Raw genomic sequence first — 19,488 nt, 5'->3', positions numbered from 1 at the left:
TGAAGGCTTGCAGAAGATATTCCTCAGATCAGGGATGAAAACCCCAAGACAACCCTAAGGATGAATTTCAGAAGAGAAGGGTTTCTGGACTCCTGAAGCACATACCTGAGAGTTAGCCAGTGGGAAGGAGGATTCCCAGTGCTGAAGGAAATGGATTTCTGAATTACCAATGGTTCAGAGGCTTTTACTTGAAGATTTGGTCTTTCTGATCACCTAGAGGACTAGAATACTCCAATCTCTGGGATGGTTGATAGTTTTCCCCACTTTCTCAATACTGAAATTGGAGACGCTGAGAGCAAATACGAATAGAACAGGCCGAGAGCAGCTGGGTGTAGGCCTGACCAGAGAAGAGGATGAAAACCACCCACCAGAGTGCTTCTAGTGTACCGATGCTTCAAACACACTTCCCCCAAAAGGTAACATACACACTTAACTGTAATCTAGGTCTAAGCTCATTACTCAGCCTGCAGTAAGATCTTGGCAAAATAATGCAGTGGCTGTTGAGAGTTCTTGCCAGAATAAGCCTTGAGGTTTACTTTCCAGGAGTCAAGGGCGCTGTAGTGACACAGTGAGGCTACCAAAGTCATCTGAATGTGGTAAAGCAAAGCCAGCTGCAGGGTGAGGAAATGCTCAGTGTAGACACAGGTGACCGGAACACTCACGGCCACCTGGGACCACGCAGGCCCACGGCCCTTCAGAGCACACTCTCTGGCGTGAGCGTAGGCCACTGCCTTATTAGAGCGCAGGGCTTTTCCTTGGCCTGAAAAACTTCAAGCCATATTCAGCAGAGGTTACGTTTTTCAAAAAGCATTTAGTGTTATTCATTAGAATTCAGAGGGGCATGCTGGATGCTTTTTTTTTTCTTTCTTTTTTAACCACTGTCTGCAGCAACTTCAAAAGGCAGCATTTGGCCAGGGAATCTAATGCTCTCTTCTGCAAATCAAGAACCAGGGGCCATGCAGAAAGACTCCTTGAGCCTTAACTACCAGAAATGACAAAAGAACGGCAGTGATGAATTCAAGGGCTCGACCGTGCAATAGGACAGCTCTGGTGGATCCCTGCCCCGACTCCCCTTCTTCACAAAACAAATTCACGTAGAACTTAACCCATAGTTGCTGGGCTCTGGTAAAGTAGTCAGTTTTGATAAATAGATTAGGCATTACAGTATTTACACTTTCGTGGTATCAAGCAATACAAAAACACAATCACAATAATGGCCACTGGCCTTCAAAAGCCATTATAACACACTTCCCTGATGGTGTCCACAGCTTACAAATGCTGGTTCTTTCCTTAATGGAGGACAGGGGGTGAGGGACACATAGTGGGGTGGTAAGGGGGTCACATGGAAAAACACTGACTTCAAAAATCTGCTCTAGTCAATAATATTAAATAGGAGTAAAATCTTGCAATTATAGACACACGTGACAATAACTGACATCCACATGACAGCAGAGCAAGACTCCCAGAAATATTGCTGAGTGCCGTTGCGTGGCACTCTGCACCCACCACGCCAGCCAGGTGTGGCAACTGCCAGATCGTGCCTCAGCAACCAGTGACGCAGAGGTCAGTACACCAGAGAGGCGCTGAGGAAGGGCAACGGAGAAGCAGCTGCTGACTCCGCGGGACGCGCCCTCCCCCTCCCAGCCCATGATCTCCACTCTGGCCAGATCTGTCCTGAGCCCTCCCCACGCACAGACCTCACCAGGCAACCATGGTACTGCCCTTGGTCAGGCCAACAGCCTCCTCCTCCGGGCCCAGTGGGGACGCAGAATCACATCTGACCAGTCAGGCGTGACCACGCGAGGATATACTGATGCCCCCTGACCAGGAGGGCTCTGTGGGTGCAGTGTGAAGTCAAACCAAAAAAGCAGCAGGGACAGAAGGCCCTGGGTCTGGAGGTGACTTGTACTAAAGTAAGCACGGGGTGGCGTGAGGGGACTGGACACAAGGAGTCACTGTGGATTCAAACATCCACTCCCACAGGAGGACAAACATTTCAGGTTCGGTGACCATAGCCAGCAGTGGACGCTCTCAAGGGGAAGGGCTTAAATAAGGAGACAGGAGAGACACCGTCAGACACGATCACCACCCACAACAGAAAAGCTATTTGGAACCTGTCTTAGCTCTGGGGTGCAGGATGTAAATGCAGATATACACACACCTATGTTACTGTGTTACTCAGCAAGGACCTACAGATTCGTGGCCGCTCCGGCTATACCGTGGCCTGCGAGTCTTCCTCCGAGCTCCGGCTGTTGGGACTCTTCCCGAGGCTTTTCCACCTGTAGCCCACAAAGGTTGGGCTGATGGGTAAGTAGCTGAAGCATTTGTATTTTTTAATAATGTTCATGCCGAACGGCAAGTCATAGGATTCCATGCCATCGAGGGATTTGCTCCCTTTGCTCACACCCTTCTTCCATTTCCTGATTCCTCGTTCTTCCGGGGTACCTGTGGAGCGCACACCACAAAACAAAGGGGCGCTGTGATTAACCGTCCTTCCAAGAAGTCAGATCACACAGACTGCCACCCAAAAACACATGAGATGCCCAAGCCAGAAATCGAGAATCCCTAACACGCCCCACCCCCCGGGCGAATCCCTTCTAAAACTGCTCTCTAAAAACCAAGTCTGATTTTGGAAAAGGCTCAGAGTCTCATGGCACCATACAGGGCCTGGTCACTGCATGATGCCCTCTGGCATACAAGCACTAGTGCTCCACTTGTGTGTGTGTGTGCGCGCATGCGTGCACGGGGGGGTGGGGTTGGGGTGGGGGACAAAGGGGTGCTGTGTGCATGTCACATGTCCCCACTTGTACTCTTGAGGAGTTTCCACTAGTCACACACCTGGCAAATTTGCATCCTGACAGAGGAGTCCCAGGGAAAAGACGTGGGCCCACAGGACCCTCAGTGTTACCCCGAGACTCCTGTACACAAAGCTTCCTGGTGCAGAGATGCTTTGGCACTCGCTCTTGGCCCTGGGCTGCCAGTTTACTCCCAGAGCCTGGATGACGAGCGAGCTATGTGCAGCTCGAGCAGGGAGCGCATCGCTTCCTTGCGCCTAAGCTATGCCCTCCACGGGCAGCTCAGCAATCACACTGGCTTCAATTCCCACCCATCTCACTGTGTCTCTACTTGACTCAGGAGAGAAATGGGATGTTAGGTTTAGACAGAAAGGCCAGTCGCTAACATCTCCCACCTATTCACATGTGTGAGTTCTTCAGCCTGATATATTCATTTCTGGGCTCTCCAGCAACCTCTTCTTGAACGCTGCTTTTGGGAAGTGGTTGTTTTTAAGAGGGAAATCTCAACAAAGCCTTCAAAGCAAGGGGTAAGCATCTCCCTTCCGTGACCAGCAGATGCGGCAGCATCATACACTGACACCAGAGGAGGCTGGGAAGGCCACAACCCAGGGCTCCTATCACCACACAGCCCGTCACCCGGCACTTAGCACACGAGGCACCTGCTCCCTGTGTCACTGATTCTGGTAGCAGCCTCCCCCTACCACACTTGGGGTCCTTGTGGCATTATCTGGCTGGAGACTCATTTAAAATGAGAGAATCCCCAAGGAGAGAAGTGCCGGAGGCCACTGCTGTTGGCTCAGGACTGTGTGAACAAGTCAATGAAAACCGATCTGCAGGGCATTAAGTACAGCTATGCAGGGAGATTAGGCAGCCTGGAATGTGGCCTGGAGGCCGGCCCACTGCTCTTTCACAGCAGGCAAGAATGCACCTGTCGGCCACCTTGTGGTGCAGCGGGTTAAAGCACTGCACTAAAGCCACTTCCGCATGAGTTCGATCCCCACCCACCCCGGAGGTGACCACATGGCTTGGCAGACCTCTCCTGACCCACCCGCTGCTCCCCTCTGCAAGTGTACTTCATCAGTCGGCCTTTTCTGCTCCCCACTCTGTCTCTGGTGAAGCCTCTCACCGACCCTGCACCTCTAGCCTGTACCCCAGGTTCTGTATGAATAAATAAATAAATAAAAACTTAAAAAAAAAATGCACCTGCCTTCTCTAAAAGTACAGTAGTCACCCTACCCTGCCCTCACCCCCACCCCTCCCCCGTCAATGGTTTTGCTTTGTGTGGTTTCAGTTACATACAGTCAACTATAGTCCAAAAATATTAGAAACACTGTTATTCAGAGGCCACATTCACATTCACATGAAGCTTTATTGCACGTTATGGTTATAAATGTCTATTTTAGTATTCGTTATTATTGTTAATATCTTACTGTCCTTAATTTATAAGTTAAAGTTTAGTTAGGTACATGCATGCACATACCTGAAAAAATAGTGTCTACAGATCTAGAGAGTTTGCAGCATCCACGGGGGACCCTGGCATGTATCCTTTGTGAATAAGGGAGACTTATGTAGTTCAAGATGCACTCACTAGCAGAAAACTAACTCATAAACAGAGACTGGGAGCTCCCTCACTACTAGAAAAGGCCATTTTACTCCACGATGGCTCCTCAAATGCTTCCCTCCGCCTGCTTCCCATACTCATTCAGCCAAACAGTAACTCAGATGCGGGCTAAGACTGCCTGAGGCACACCACGTACCTGGGATAGTGTTGTCCAGAACAAAAGCCACACAGCCCCCTACGAACATAGCAGTGGTGAGAAGAACATTCAACACTTGGTCGATTCCAGTTATTCCTAGAAACAGAACAGAGTGACAGGGTCACCCCCACAGCTAGGACAGCCCACCGAAGAGCCTTGGGGTGATCTCTCATTACCACTAAACCCAGTGCATGAGTGTGTGTATTTTATTGTGCAGGTGCAAACAGATCTCTGCCAGTAATGCTTCAAACACCAATGAATACTTCCAACAACAGTCGAAAGGCAGCTCTACGTGGAAAATTGCTGATAATGGGGCAGAGAAGGGAAATCTAATGGAGTTCCGTTTGCCCTGTAATAAACCATCAAGATGCTCAGGGAGTAGCTGATTTAAACAATATAAACAGGACAGTATAATAGATGTCTATTGTAAGACTGTAAAAATTTTTAAAATGAGTAAGACCACAAAAATATTTGTGGTATCTGCACAAATAAAAAAATTTCACAATCCTGGTTACAAACTAGTGCTCATCTACTTTGAATTAGCACAATGGGATTTAGAAAAATGTCCCCATATGAATTCATAAAAGTGTAAAAAGCAGCAAGCATCTCCTTGTTGTTAAAGTTCATATATTTTCTATATTTAAAATCTACAAAGATTCCCAATAGAAAATAACGAGTGTTGTTAGAATGCGGAAAACAGAAACCCTCGTGACGGCTGGTGGGAACACAAACTGCTCCTCACCAGCTCCGGAGTCCACACTGATAGGTCTTCAGAAAGTGAAGGGACAGGCCCTTGGGGCTGAAGTCAAGGACTCCAGCAAATACTTGATCCCTGCTCTTGGCAGATCCTTCATTTGTGAATTCACCTACGTACTAAAATGTATTTGCAGACGCAAGATGAATACTTGTGGGCTTCTACAGTCACTCAGGAGTGTGCAAAGAGCAGCCAAAAACCCGAGTGGCCCAACACACGTGTTCCCAGCTGAGGTCAAACAAAATGACAGCCTGCCTTCGCTTAGCTCCCACACTGAAAATAAGAGCCTTTAGCACCCATAGTACCACTTTGCATTTCTGTGCTTTTTCATTGTGATTTCACTATTTAAAATGGTCCCCAACTCTATAAATAGATAAAACTTTCGTGCTGAAGTGCTAGCTGGTGTTCCTAACTACAAAGAGGCCATGGTGTGTCTTATGGAGAAAATAAAGTGGTAGGTGAGCTTCACTTAGGCACGACCTACAGTGCTGTCGGTGGTAGCTGTAGGCGCAATCCTTCAGCATGTGTAAATCTAGGTTCATGGTGATTTTACAGAACATGACTTCATGAATGAGGATTGACTGCACTTGTCCACCAACGTTCAAAACAGCATATATCACCATCACCAAAAGGTAGAAACTGATATCCATTAATGTAAAGTGGATGGATTATAGTACATCCATATAGTGGAATATTACTGAGCCATAAAAGGGAGGAACTATATATTAGAACATGAATAAAACTCAAAAACATGCCAAGTGAAAGAAGCTACATACTAAAATCACATATTGCCTGCTTTTACTTATATGAAACATCCAGATAAATCCACAGAAATAGATGATGGCCAGGGACTGGAAGAAAGGGAGTTATGGGTATTAACTGCTTAGTGCTTATGGAGTCTGTTTGGGGATGATGATGGTGATACTATTCTGGGAACTAGATAGTCACACAGATTGTAAATGTACTAAAATGTCATTGAAATGTTCACTGAAAAATAGCACAAGAGACTCAGGTGATGGTGCATGGGTGAACTGGTAGTGCAAATTCTATGGGGACTACACCTGAGGTAAAATACATACAAATAAAGACACTATTAAAATTAAAAAAAAAAAAAAAAAAAGGGTTGCTCTTATGGTATGTGAATTCTGCATAAAATGTCAGCTATTAAGTTATTTTAGATGGTTCCCCTTTGTTCTAAATTATGTTGGGGCATGAATACAAAAAGGGATTAAAAGCATAACCTTTCATTCAAAGTAGCTATAACCCAGTTGAAAACATGTATTTCAAAGTCTATGAAGTTGAGTTCCAAGAAATTATACATTTTAATGTAGCATTAGTCTGAGAAATCAAAAGATTTTACAAAGGCATTCTCCTTGTTCCTGCACACACTGGCTCACGTGGGACGAGCAAGGACGTCCCCATAAACTCAGGCCTAGTGAGTAAAATCCATAGAAAAATGTTGCCCAGAACAATTCCTTGAGGCTCAAAGCTTCCCCACTACCCATGAGCTATTTGTGACCTGTGGTTTCTACATTCCCCAATATTCAAGGAGTGTATTCCCTACCTGTGACGAGAGGGTTCTGCCTGAGGTAACTTGGAAGGACAAGCCCAAAGAAGATTGAAAATCCAAGCACAAAGAGGTTCCGGGAAGAATTCAAGTCGATGAACTGCAGGTTAGAGAGTCCAACAGCTGTGATCATCCCTGGAGAGAGAAGAGGGTCAAAGGGTGGCCGCCGGCCTGCCCGCTGCCCAGAGGACAGGGACATGGAGCGTGGGGCAGGCCCAACCATGGCCTTCTTCAGAGCATCAGAAACAAGTCAGGAGGCCAGTGAGGAGACAGGCGGGGGTCAGGAGGTCACCACCTGGGCCTCTGTACACACGGCCCTCAGCCCAAGCGCTCTTTGGCTTATTCGGCGGCATAAACATCGTCGTTTCTTTAGGCCAAACAGAAAGCTAGGAGGTCACTGTCCACCCCCACCCCTAAAACTTCAGTGTAAACATTTTGATTAAATTGGGAAACCCATCCCAAATATCTGGTCTCCGATTACTACAACTGTATGGCACAGAGGTGAAACCGGGTCTCACCCCGAAAAGGCGGTTCTGAACAGCCCGTTCACAGGGGAGGATCACTGCATTAAATGGGTCAGAAAAACCAATTACATTTCATCAATTATCCTACCTTAATTACTTCTACCTTTAACACAAATTTAAGTCACAGGTAGGTTATGTTTTGAAGGTACATACTTTTGCATTTTAAAATAGAAATTCCTTTTGTATCTTTAATCTTGCTGGAGGGAGCACTTAATAAATGTGAAGAAAGCAAGCGCTTAAGTGGGAAACTGCCGGTAAGGAAATGGAACTTTACCAAAGAGAGTGCAGAAGAGGGCACCCAGCACAGGGTCCGGGAGGGAGGCGAAGAGGGCGCTGAACTTCCCGATCATGCCCAGCCCGAGCATGAGGGCTGCTCCGTACTGGATCACCCTGCGGCTGCCCACCTGCAGGACACATGCAAGAGACATGTTCGGTCACTTCCAAATCCCCCAGGGGCATGAATTTCCCCCCAGGCACCCCAGGGACAAACAGGCCAATACCCTCAGACAACTTTTTGCTAATAGGGGTGGGCCTTAGTTCACAATGCAGACATGTTAGCTCGTAACTACTGGCAGCACAACCACTGTAACTAGGTTCCCATCACCTTTCCAGATGTTGGGACACACCTGACAGCGACATCCTGCATGTGGGAGCCAAGCCCTCAGCACTGCCCCACACACAGCGGGGTGAGTGGCCTTAACTCCTGATCAAACAGTTCAGGGCGTCCGTAGCTGCACACTGATTGAATAAAGAAGAGCACCTATTCGGGCTGTTGGAAGACAGAGGCAATTCTCTGAAGAGCCGCAGATGGTCCTCTGGGACTGGGAATCTAACACAACGGCCCAGAGCAGCGCTGCCCAGCAGAACTTTCTGGAGCGACAGACGTGTTCTATACTGGCTGTCCTTGGTGGCTAGCAGCACCAGGTGATCACTGGGTTCTTGAATATGGCAGTGTGGCAGAAGAACTGGGTTTCCATAGTTCTACTTTTAACTAATTTAAACTTAAAACAGTCACAGTGCTCACAAAATGATGTAAAAGTAAACTATTATGGCCCTCCCTGTGGCTCAGCAGGTTAAAGCACAGGACTAAGAAGCTAAAGCCACTTCGGCATGAGTTCCATCCCCGCCTGCCCCGGAGGTGACCACATGGCGTGGCAGACCTCTCCTGACCCGCCCACTGCTCCCCTCAGCAGTGTACTTCGTCGATCTGCCTGTTCTGCTCCCACTCTGTCTCTGGTGAATCCTCTCACCCTCCGCATGTCTGGCCTATACCCCAGTTCTGTATGAATAAATAAATCTTTAAAAAAAAAAGTAAACTATTATATTATTAAAAAATAAATAAATAAATAAAATATATTCTGGGAAAAAACAGTCACAGTGCTAGACGATAGTGCTGGACAATACAGATCAAGACTCATCAGATTTCAGACCTGAGTTCTAGTCAGGAATCGACTTGTGCCACGGTCAGGGGCCAAACACAGCCTCCAACTTGTGCTTCCTTGGTCCTGGCCAGGAGTCTCCCATCAGCCTGGCACAGGCCTCAGAAAAAAGCGCATGTCGAACTTCCCCACTCAAAGGCACCTGTGTAGGTGGGTCCACTGTGCCCCCTGGTGGATCTGGGCAATGACAACAGACCCCGGGGCTGGCCGTGCCCTTGGGCAGATGCTGTCTATCCCTGGGGATGAGTGTCCAAAGGGGTCCTGAGGGAAAAATCGATTGGCTCATCAGAAAGTGCTGGCAGGGAGCCTTTACACAATAAGCCGGCATCATCCAAACTGCAGTAAAGACAATTAGTCCACAAACCCCCGGTCCTACTGCAGAGGTAACTGGAAGAGCTGCACCACCAGACCCTGCTAGGTGATACGAGCCTGTCTTTTCAAGGGCACAGAGAGGGAGCTGACTGCTCCCCCAGGAGGCCCTCTATCTCCAACATCTTTACCACTCCATTATTTTGGAGCAGTTGTATGTCTACAGGTTCAAGGCAGACAACTGGCCAAAGAGCAAAAGACTTACACTTCCCCCAGCTCCCCGTGAGAAACACCTACTTCTCATCAAGGGCAGTGAGAGTGTTCCAGGCACCCCAGTGTGAACTGGGCTGCCTGTCTGTGGGGCCTCATTGACGCTTAAAATTCAGTTGTACTGCAGACACACACAAAAGGGTCAATGAGGGGTTTATTTACAAAAGGGGAAAAGAAAAGGAAACCACCCAAGGAAAGAGAGCAGGATACAAAGTTACTGGAATATTTTACTGGCTCAGCTGACTTGGCTGACTTGGAGGTCTGGTAACAAACTAATGGAAAGCCCAGAGTCACCCAGTCCCGAGAGCTGTTGCCCGAGCAAGAGAGACTGTTGGACCAAATGGCGCCCTATTTATCCCCCAATGTCCCAGAATGCCTGCTTAGCTCCGCCCTTGGGTCCTTGCAGGTCTCTCCCAGGTACTGCTGGGAGTTGTAATTTTCAATCACTGGAATAGGGGGTAGAGTCCAGACAGCTGGAGTTGAGGGTGGAGTCCACAAAACTCTGCAGCGTTCCTTTAGGACATTCTTCCCTTTGCCAATAGGACTCGCTAAGGATCCTGGAGGAAGCAGCCTGGAGCAGCCTCCACACACCATATGCAGGATCAACAGGCAGTGTGTATGTTTGTGGGTTTGGGGGAGGGGGGCATGGGGGGCAGTACGTGAGGTTGGGCTCAGCAAGAGGCCCAGCCGACTCTCAGGAAAACCCACCAACAAGCGGGTGTGCCCTGGGCAGGCCCTGCTCCTTCACAGGCTCTGCAGCCACAAAAACCCAAATTCAGTATTTGGTTTCTCTTCATCTGGTTACATAATCTCATAGGGAACTGGAGAGGGATTCTAATTGCATAGAGGTCAGTTTGAGAAGGTTCATGTTCACCCCAAAAGTTCTCAGGATATAGGGCTCAGGTGAGGGAGGCCTGTGACCTCGTGCAGGCCTGTGACCTCGTGCAGGCCACTCCAGCTAGTGAACCAGCTAGAGAGCGGCACAGCGTAGGATGTGGGTTGAGCAGCAGGCTCAACACCCAGCACACAGCGTGCTTCGGCCGAAGGCACCTGGGATACAGGGCTCAGTTACAAGGACTAATTTCGAAGGCCACAAAGGCCAGATTGCGGAGCCTGTGTTTAGAGCAGGGTAGGAAGGTAGGACCCGGGTGGCTGGCTGGCTGGGGTCTGTCTCATCCACCCACTTCACCCCTTAACAACCCTTCCCCCTTCCACCTCAAAGGGAGCTGCCGCCGCCCTAGCGTGAAAACCATCAGATCTAGATCTAGGGTTGTCGTCTAACAGGTCTCCCCGCCTACTGTGATGTGCTCTCATCACAGCAGCCAAAGTGACCCTAAAACCAAATGAACACACAAGTGGAGTCACTGCCTGAGGCCCCTCATTTCACCAGGAGCCTACAGAGCCCAGCGACTCAGGCCCCCATGGGCCGAGCAGGGAGTCCTCACTGCTGCTGTGCTCCTCCTGCCCGCTGGCCTCTTTACTGACCTGCAGCATGCTGACCTGGCTCCTGAACAGGGCTTTGCGCCGCTGCCCTCTCCCACCCCCCATTCCCTCTCCGCACCAGTAGCTGCACAGTCCCCTTCCTCACCTCCATCAGTCTGCTCGAGGCCACCACCCACTCGCCCACCCTCACCCCCCATGCCCCCACCCACCACGCTGCTGTCAGAATGACAGTGCTGTCTGCTGTCTTCCCTGCTAGAATGGAAACTCCACGAGGAAGGGGATGTGCGTCTTCACTTTTTCACTGATGCATCTCAAGTGCTTAGAACAGGGTTGGTACTTAATACAAAACTATACATGAAAGTGCTTAGTGCCCACCTGACAGCCAAGGGGCAGAGGCCTTCACAGGCATTCCAATCACCCATGAACGGGATAAAAAAGAGACGAGAGTATCGGGCAAGTACAGGGGAGATGGTCTTGGCTCCCAGGCCTGCCTTAGGTGCCTCACGGTGGCCAGGCAAACTAGTGAAAGGGATCTCCGGTCACCACATCAACACACACACAGTATCTATATACCTTAGTGATTCCCAGAACGCCAATATTGGGGCTGGATGAAGTGGAGCCATTCCCAGTACCAAATATGCCATCCAGAACGCAGGAGACGCCCTCCACAAAGATACCCCTGAAATGGAAAAGAGAGAGGAGAAATGCTCATTCGGTGCAGAATCACTCCAAAATCTACTCCAAATGGTCACCGCCCAAAGGCAGAGGCTGTGGGCCTGTAGCCTGCTGCTCCCGGGGAAGGTCAGAAATGCAGACTCCCGGACCTCACTCCAGACAGACAGCAACAGAACCTGTATTTGCGCAGGACCTCCTCGATGCCCACTGGACTCTGAGAAGCACCTCTCTACACAGCACGTTGACGTGGGCATCTAGAAATCATTCCAAAGTAAAGGATTGTCCTCACTTGTTGGGATCGAAGCCATTTGTTGGGATCCAAGACAAACAGACATCCACTGATCTGATCCCTTTACTACTATTGTTTCATCAAGAAGGAAATGCTGTTATTTTATAAATACTGAAACTCTTAAAAGAACACTGGTAGTATCACCATGTGCAGTATCTGCATTGCAGAGACACGGAAACCAGACCTGCAAACCCTAACAGAACCAATGCAGGTGCTGCTGAGATCGCAGCCCGCTGGCCCCCACGCACGCACCTCCCGGCACGGCAGCTGGTGGGAAAGCGGAAGGACCACCTGAGCTACGTTCCCTTCCCTGCAGCCTCCACAGGGTGCCCGTTCACCACCAGCGTCCAGACACTAAAGACCAGGTGTGTTGAGAACATAACCCTCATGGCTATGACCTCTACACTCTGCAGATTTCGCTTATTCCTGCTCTTGCTGTTTATATGAATTGTGATTGTAAATAGGCAGTATCGTGCCGACCCCTAAGAAAGACTGGGGAAACAAGACATCAGAGGAGGCACCTGTGACCTAAAATCAAGCAAAAAACAATGGCAGCATCAGGCATTTGTGTTGGGAGCTTAAGGTCTCAGAGACAATGTCTTAGATGACTGGGATAAGTTAGCAAATGGGTTAGCAAAAGGGGGCCCTCCCTGAGGGCACTATGAATCTTGCCTCAGCCTTTCCAGCTCAAGTTCTAACTGGGGAGCTGACCCACATGGCACCACAGACCTCTCCTGACCCGCCCGCTGCTCCCCTCAGCAGTGTACTTCGTGGATCTGCCTGTGCTGCTCCCCACTCTGTCTCTGGTGAATCCTCTCACTGCCCCTGCACCTCTGGCTTGTACCCCAGTTCTGAAAAAAAAAAAAATAAAAAAAAAAAAAAAAGTGAACAAAAGGGGGGTGGTGACTTGTCCAAGGACAATGGACCAAGAGTCCTGTGCTTGGCTGAGGCTCTGAGATTCTTCCCAAGACGATCTGATCCAAACAGTAAAGCGGAAGCCCTGGCAGGTGAAAGACCCGGCTTCCCGGGGACGTACCTGTTGATCGCGTGGATGGGGGGCGGCGGGGCGCAGGACAGCCGCGCGCATGCGTAGTAGTCCCCGATCGACTCGATGATGCTGGCGACCACCGCACTCAGCATGCCAATGACCCCTGCCGCAGAGACGGTGGGCAGTCCCCACTGAACTAAGGAAGGAAAACAAGCATGAAATCCTGGTGCTTTCCTAGAGGGGAAGGAAAGTCTCTGGGTGGGAGATCTACTCCAATTTTGAAGCTCTTGGAAACAGTTATTTTTGCCCAAGTCACTCCTGCACTCGATGTCTGGTAAAGGGTCGCCTGAACTGGCTGTAACCGGGATTGTTCTGTGTGACATCTTTTATTTAAAAGAAACTGGCTGGAATAGGCCATTGCTCTTCCTGCTTCAAAGCCACACTTGGTATCAACTAAATTACAGTTTAACATAGGCAGCTTGCTGTGCTGGGATAGAAATTTATAGGGGGAGGATTTTTAGCATGGTACAAAATAATGGTACTCTTGTCCCGTGGGTGGCATCAGATGAATAAGCAGCCAAAAGTCACAGCTAAATTTAAATCCCAACAGGAAAGCACTGCACACGTTAGAGACAGCTTCTGTCTCGGGTAATAGCTGCAATTTTTTAAAGTAAACCATATCATGGAAAACTGAATAGTTTCCTGTAAGTCAGTCTCCAGATAGCTTCATTTTGAGTGTCTAGATTTAGTAATGTTTCACTAGATTTTTTCCCCTCTTTCAAAGTGTATCTACGTGGGAATTGAAAGTCATCGTGTTAGGGGGAAAGAAAGTCCTGAACAACTCTACAGATGCAGGTCTGTGGAGCCACCCTGACTCCAGACACCAAAACTACAACTCCCAGCAGCCCCAAAGGGAGGACTGCCAGGACCCGAGGGCAGAGGTAAGCAGCCATTTTGAGATTTTTGGATATAAAGGCGGACAAGTTGGGCTGAGGCTTTCTCCCTTGGCCTCGTGGCTGACCGCTGGTCGCTTGGCTCTCCATCAGCTTTCACTGCGCTACTGGGATTCCAGGCCAGCGCAACTGGTAGGATGCTCTAGTTAACTTGTTTCTCTCGCTTTCCCTGGGTTATTCCTTTTTCTTTTCCCCTTGTAAATAAACCCATTGTTGACCTTTTTTGTGTGTAGCTGAGTCTGAATGCACGGGTGAGACCCAATTCACTTTGGGTTGCCCTGTAACAATAGATCTTTTGAAATGAAAACATCATGAAGAGCCTTCACTGTTAGGATAAACAAGTGTCCTTGATCAAGTACCTGGACTATCCTTGAACAATGCATTAACTATAATACAGCCACTGAGTTATAAAGCACGGTGGGGAAAAACTGTAAAAAACGAGGAAAGTAGTCTTTGTGCGGGGACCAACTTTGTCCTGACCTGGGAAGAGGACGTGGAGGATAAAGGGGCGTATAATGGTGAGACTTCAAATGAAGACAACCCAAACCTGAGGGTGTGAGGAAGCCGGGAGGAGGCGCAGTGCCCACCCAGGAAGGGTCTGGACAGCAGACACAGTGAAGAGGGTATCGGGGCAGGCAGTGCCTACCCATCCGCAGGTGGGCAGAAGGGTGTCAAGACAGGCTGAGCCCAGAGGAGGGAGAGCGGCCGGGACAGGCGGGTTTTGGAGGGCTGACAAGCTACCCAGAGGCTTGGCCTTTGCCTGAGAGGGGAAGGTGACCTGCCAAGGAAGAAGCACTTCTACCTGGGCTGACCGGCCCACCGCCTGGAGCCTGGCCGGCATCCCCAGTCAGTGTGGAGGCATTCTCACGCGAAGGATTCCTTCCTCAAGAACATTTCCTGTTTCCTAAAGAAACTCTGGTGTAACAGTTACCTTTACTGATGTAGCCCCTTGCAGTTTCACTTCAGAGCCATCATTTTATGGGGAAGAATCTTTACTCAATTTTTCAGAAACTGCCCATTTCCTGTCTCTCTACTGCTTTTCTTCTTCGTTACCCCTCTTGCCTGAAATCCTTGGTTTTGATTTTAAAACCCTTTATTCCATCTACCTCAGTATTTTAAATGTGTAGGCTTGATTTCTGATCCTTTTTCCTTTAGGTTAAACATACATACGTATTTTGGAATTTTAAAACTTGTTTTTTTTCCCCAAGCTTCTAGTTAAATCTGTTATTTTATCTCTCCTCTTAACCACAACCTTTGTGAGCTCACAGCAGGCTTCGCACCCTCAGCACTGTCGACATTTGGACCAGAAATCCATGATAACCACCGATCCAGGTCATTCTTATAATACTAAAGCTAAGAACCACTGCTCAGATATTCAAAAACCTATCCTAAATCACCAGACAGCACATCAGACCTCATGCTTCGGGTTTGCTGGGGCGGCTTTTTATCTGACACAGCTTTGGCAGTGGAGGCCACCTTACGAGCAGCCTGGCGGTGCTTTAAGGTGCCTGGTGCCCAGTGCACCCACCATGCCTCATGCGCCTCACCCCATGAGACCCCCTTGGGGAAGCCCCTCTGGCCTCTCAGCTCATACACAGCTGCTTCTCCTGGGCAGCCCACCATGCACTGATTTAAGCTTGGCTTGGGAGCCGCAGAGCACAGCAGCCCACATGTGGCACCAGGGTGTACCTGCCCTTCCACGACTCTTCAGATTGCCTTACCGGTGGACGTTTATGTTCATAAGCCATGCATATTCTTTTTGGCAAAAGAATGGGTACATAAGTACATACCTGTAGCACAGGACCTGATGAGAATGCTAGTTCAGAGAGACTGGGCTTTTAAAGCATTTGTAAATGTGGTCAAGAACAGAACGATCACGTGTCAATGACACTATCATTTAACATGCTTCTGGCCCATTTTAGTTTTCTTGCCTTTTCCTCCTTATGATTATAAAATGTGAAAAAGTGGGGCTCCCTGGTAGTGCAAGGGGTTACGTTTCAGCAGTACAAAGTTATCCACAGACACTGCAACACAAGTTTGACGAGCTCAAATCCCCAGCCACGGAGGTGACCCACATGGTGCAGCAGACCTCTCCTGTTCCACCTCAGCAGTGTATTTCAATCAATTCACCTGTTCTGCTCCCCACTCTCTGGTGAATCCTCTTACTGCCCCTGTGCCTCTGGCCTGTACCCCAGTTCTGTATGCACAAATAAATCTTTCTTATTAATTAAAAAAAAAAAATAAGTAAATCCAAGTGACACATCCAGTGGGGAATCATAGCCCAGCCCCCACCCCTGCACTCACCCCTGCACCTTGCCAGGAGTTACTTAACACAAGTTATTTAAGATTCCTCTTCCACCATGTGTGAGTATCAATTTACCAGATAGTGTGATCAAATTAAGGAAAACACACAGATTATAGCTAGCCATGAAACGATTATATAAATTTCATTATGCTTGGGCACCCCGCGTGTTCTGGGTCCCTCTGACTGCCTGCTAGGCTCCAGGTGGCAGCTGCCCTCCAGTGCTGGCCCTCAGGCCTCAAACCTAGCAAGAGAACCACTGTCCTGTGGTAACCCTTCATCTTAGTGGGACCTAAAGAACTAACTGGTTCATCTGAAAAGGTGCTGAATATGGGACTACAGGAGTAGCCCCCCCTCACCCCCACCCCCTTCACCCCCGATTTTGCCATCAAATCCTCTAATGACCAGAGCAGTGAGCTGGTCAGGGCACATTTAAGGACAAAGGTTTTCCATGCTGCAGAGTCTTCTGCTAACTTCTAAATCCTGTAACTTGGGGCCTTGTGGGCTCCCGACCCCTTCTGGCCTCTGAAATACTTACATGGGTACGGGACCTTAAACCACGGGGCCACCAGAAGCACCCCCTTCCTGGCATCTGTCCGAGCGTAGAAGCCGTACTTTGTGCTGTCAGGAGGGAAGACGTCTGTCACGGTGAAGATGAAGCAGAGCAGCCAGGACACCAGGATGGCCAGGATGATCTGAGCGGTCAGAGGAGCACACCGTCAGGCAAGTTGCAGGCTCTCCCAGTCTGGACACTCACCCTGGGCCTGCCACCACCAGGCGACGCAAACAGACGTGTCACAGATCCCCCGGCAACCTAGCCCTTCCCCGGGATCCCGGGTAGGGAAAACAGTCTTGCGCAGTTAGTACTGCGTTGACCTTGAGTCTGGCTGATGGAGTAAGAAGGGACATGAGCCTGCACAGGCTGAGTCGCCAGACCCTCCCCAGTGTCGTCCTCCGAGGAGAAACCTTCCACGGCCTCTGAACTTTAAGTCCATGAAGACCCAGGTGGTTACTAGTAACCCCACGCCACTACACAAACAAGGTTCCCCCAGGGAGAATCTGTTTCAAACCTTTGTTCACATAAACATTTTTTTTTTTAGGTAATAGTTTATTTTTACATCACTTTGTGCCTTTTTCCATCTCAGTTGTAATCCCCATGGGCTTCCCATCACCAAGTCACCCGTGTGGCATCACCATAGTCCATGCACTTCCCCCCCACACACACCTTTTTTTTTGATCCCCTTCCCCACTCTACCCCTGTCTCTGGTATATAGTTACTCATCATTATTATCCCCCCCCTTCTTTATGCTCCTGTTATGAGGAAAACCATCCGGTATTTTTCTTTTTCTTTCTGGCTTATTTCACTAAGCATGATCCTGTCCAGCTGCATCCATGTTTCACATAAACATTTTACACATGAACCAAAGGCAAAATTGTCAGGATGAGAATAATATGTATCTACTCACAGGGAACATTTTGAAAAGCTGTAACTTGTATGCAGTCCATCCTTTCTTGGATTTGTAGATTGGGAGAGGAAATTTAACATTTCTGGCATACTGAGAAAACAGTAATACCAGAAAAATTGTCCTAAAGAAAAGAAAGATTAGAGGGGTGTTAAGTCTCTGTTTAAAATAACACTCAGGGGCCCTTCCTGGTGGCGCACCAGGTTAAAGCACCACACCACGAAGCTCTGAGAAGCCACTGCAGCTTGAGTTCGATCCCCAGCCAGGGAGGTGACCCACAGGGCACAGCAGACCTCTCCTGACCTGCCTGCTGCTCCCCTCAGCAGTGTATTTCAGTACATCTGCTGGTTCTGCTCCCCACTCTGTCTCTGGTGAATCCTCTCACCCACCACATCTCTGGCCTGTAACCCAGTTTCATAAATAAATAAATAAATAAATAAATCTTAAGCAAACAAACAAAAAAAGCCTCAAAGCTTCAATGGCAAAACTGACCACGTGTTCAATTCTAGAACACACCTATCTAGAAACTACTAGTCCTCTTTAACTATTCTTTTGCAAATGTCCTTTTGGGAAAGATATTAGACCTCCTTTTTTGTGCTATTTCTTGTCACTGAAACTAAACTGCAATGCCATGTTCTGGTTACATTTTCCTATGCAGAGTAAGAAAACCCAAAGCATGTATACACATACTGATGGAAACAAAGATACTAGACACACACATGCTGCAGGATAGCTACAACCACCCAATTCACAAAAAAACCAAGCATTTGCAGCCTAAGTGTGTACCCACAAGTGTGCACACGCTGTGTGAAAAGGATGAGTCGAAATGCTCTGAGGGATTGGCTTCACGCAACAATGTTGACTATTTCCCCTACTTTTCTGTACTTTCTTAGAATGAGCATAAATTATTTTTAAAAAGCAAAACTTCAGTATCCAAAGCAAGTATACACAGAATTCAATATGAATAAGATTTCTGCGGTTTCCGTGAGTCAGTGTGATGTGCAGGCCCCCCCGCCCAGCTCCTCCACCTTCTGCTGAGGCTTCTCGGACACCCGCTTCATGGAGACAGCAACAGGCCAAGATCTTGTGGCTGGGATGGGAGTGAGGTGCGCAGGGCTTGGCTCTCCAGCAGCGATGCTCAGAGGGTGCCTGGCTGGCATGGACGCTGAGTGCCCTTAGGGTGGCCTCACCCCCCGTGGCCAGCGGTGCGGGGGACGATATATGTGTCTCATCACAGGACTGGCTCTTCTCTTACAACTGAGGGCAGAGTTGGCAGGAAGTTTGAGTGCTCAGTCAGAGCTAAGCTTAATTGTTCCCAGGTACAGTGCCAGCTGCTCAGATGGAATTATCAGCTGCACTGATGGCCAGTCAGCTTTAGTGTCCCACCCCGAATGAGGGGACGACCAGCTGGCAGGAGAATGGGCTGTCTCCCTGTCTCCCCACTATGCAGGGCTTCGCTGACCTGGGGCCTGGGTGGCTTCCCACCGCAGTCGGTACCGGTGCAAGGTTGGACACCTACCTGGTGCCCAAGGGGATTCATTCCCCTGGAGTAGTGAAGCTTAACAAAAGCTGACAGGGCGACGAGTGATGCTGAAACGGGTGTGTTTTAGACTTCAGCCCACATAAAACTTTCGTGTTTTAAAAAATGTCCAGTGTATGTTACAAAATACAAAAAAGGCCCTGTATGTGCTCTGATTGTCATTATTTCAGGGACACCCACCTGACCTCAACTGTGGTGCTCACTTTTCAAAGCACATTTAAAAGGGGGCACAGACCCCAGACAGAAAGGAAGGAAGGATACCCAGGTCTGGGCCCCAAATCTGGCAGCTGAACTTAAGGGTGAACTGGGCAGGGAAATACTACTTTTCTTCTACTCTTATCTGTAATACACCTGTAAAGCAGGCAGCTACCCCATCAGAGAGACAGGAACGCAGGCTCAGGGTGGGGGCCTGCATGCCTG

The 19,488-nt window shown here is 48.9% G+C and overlaps 1 protein-coding gene across 3 annotated transcripts in view; it reads right to left on the bottom strand.

Moving 5' to 3' along the window:
- Window positions 1–2,139: 2,139 nt before the first annotated feature.
- The window catches only part of SLC23A2 (solute carrier family 23 (ascorbic acid transporter), member 2), a 90,783-nt gene continuing 73,434 nt past the window's right edge, over window positions 2,140–19,488 (bottom strand). For all 3 annotated transcript variants that reach the window (XM_004687194.2, XM_012728302.1, XM_012728303.1), the window contains 8 exons: window positions 17,532–17,652; window positions 16,604–16,760; window positions 12,859–13,006; window positions 11,432–11,537; window positions 7,672–7,801; window positions 6,871–7,008; window positions 4,553–4,648; window positions 2,140–2,445 (listed from right to left, as the gene is read on the bottom strand). In XM_004687194.2, coding sequence (XP_004687251.1) covers window positions 2,213–2,445; window positions 4,553–4,648; window positions 6,871–7,008; window positions 7,672–7,801; window positions 11,432–11,537; window positions 12,859–13,006; window positions 16,604–16,760; window positions 17,532–17,652 — 1,129 coding nt within the window. In that variant the 3' untranslated portion in view covers window positions 2,140–2,212. The remainder of the gene's footprint in view (window positions 2,446–4,552; window positions 4,649–6,870; window positions 7,009–7,671; window positions 7,802–11,431; window positions 11,538–12,858; window positions 13,007–16,603; window positions 16,761–17,531; window positions 17,653–19,488) is intronic.

The sequence above is a fragment of the Condylura cristata genome, unplaced genomic scaffold, assembly GCF_000260355.1.
Source record: "Condylura cristata isolate star-nosed mole 26May11 unplaced genomic scaffold, ConCri1.0 scaffold00022, whole genome shotgun sequence".
NCBI lineage: Eukaryota > Metazoa > Chordata > Mammalia > Eulipotyphla > Talpidae > Condylura > Condylura cristata.
The sequence above is the reverse complement of the archived record's forward strand: the minus strand, read 5'-3'. Positions and strand labels throughout refer to the sequence as shown.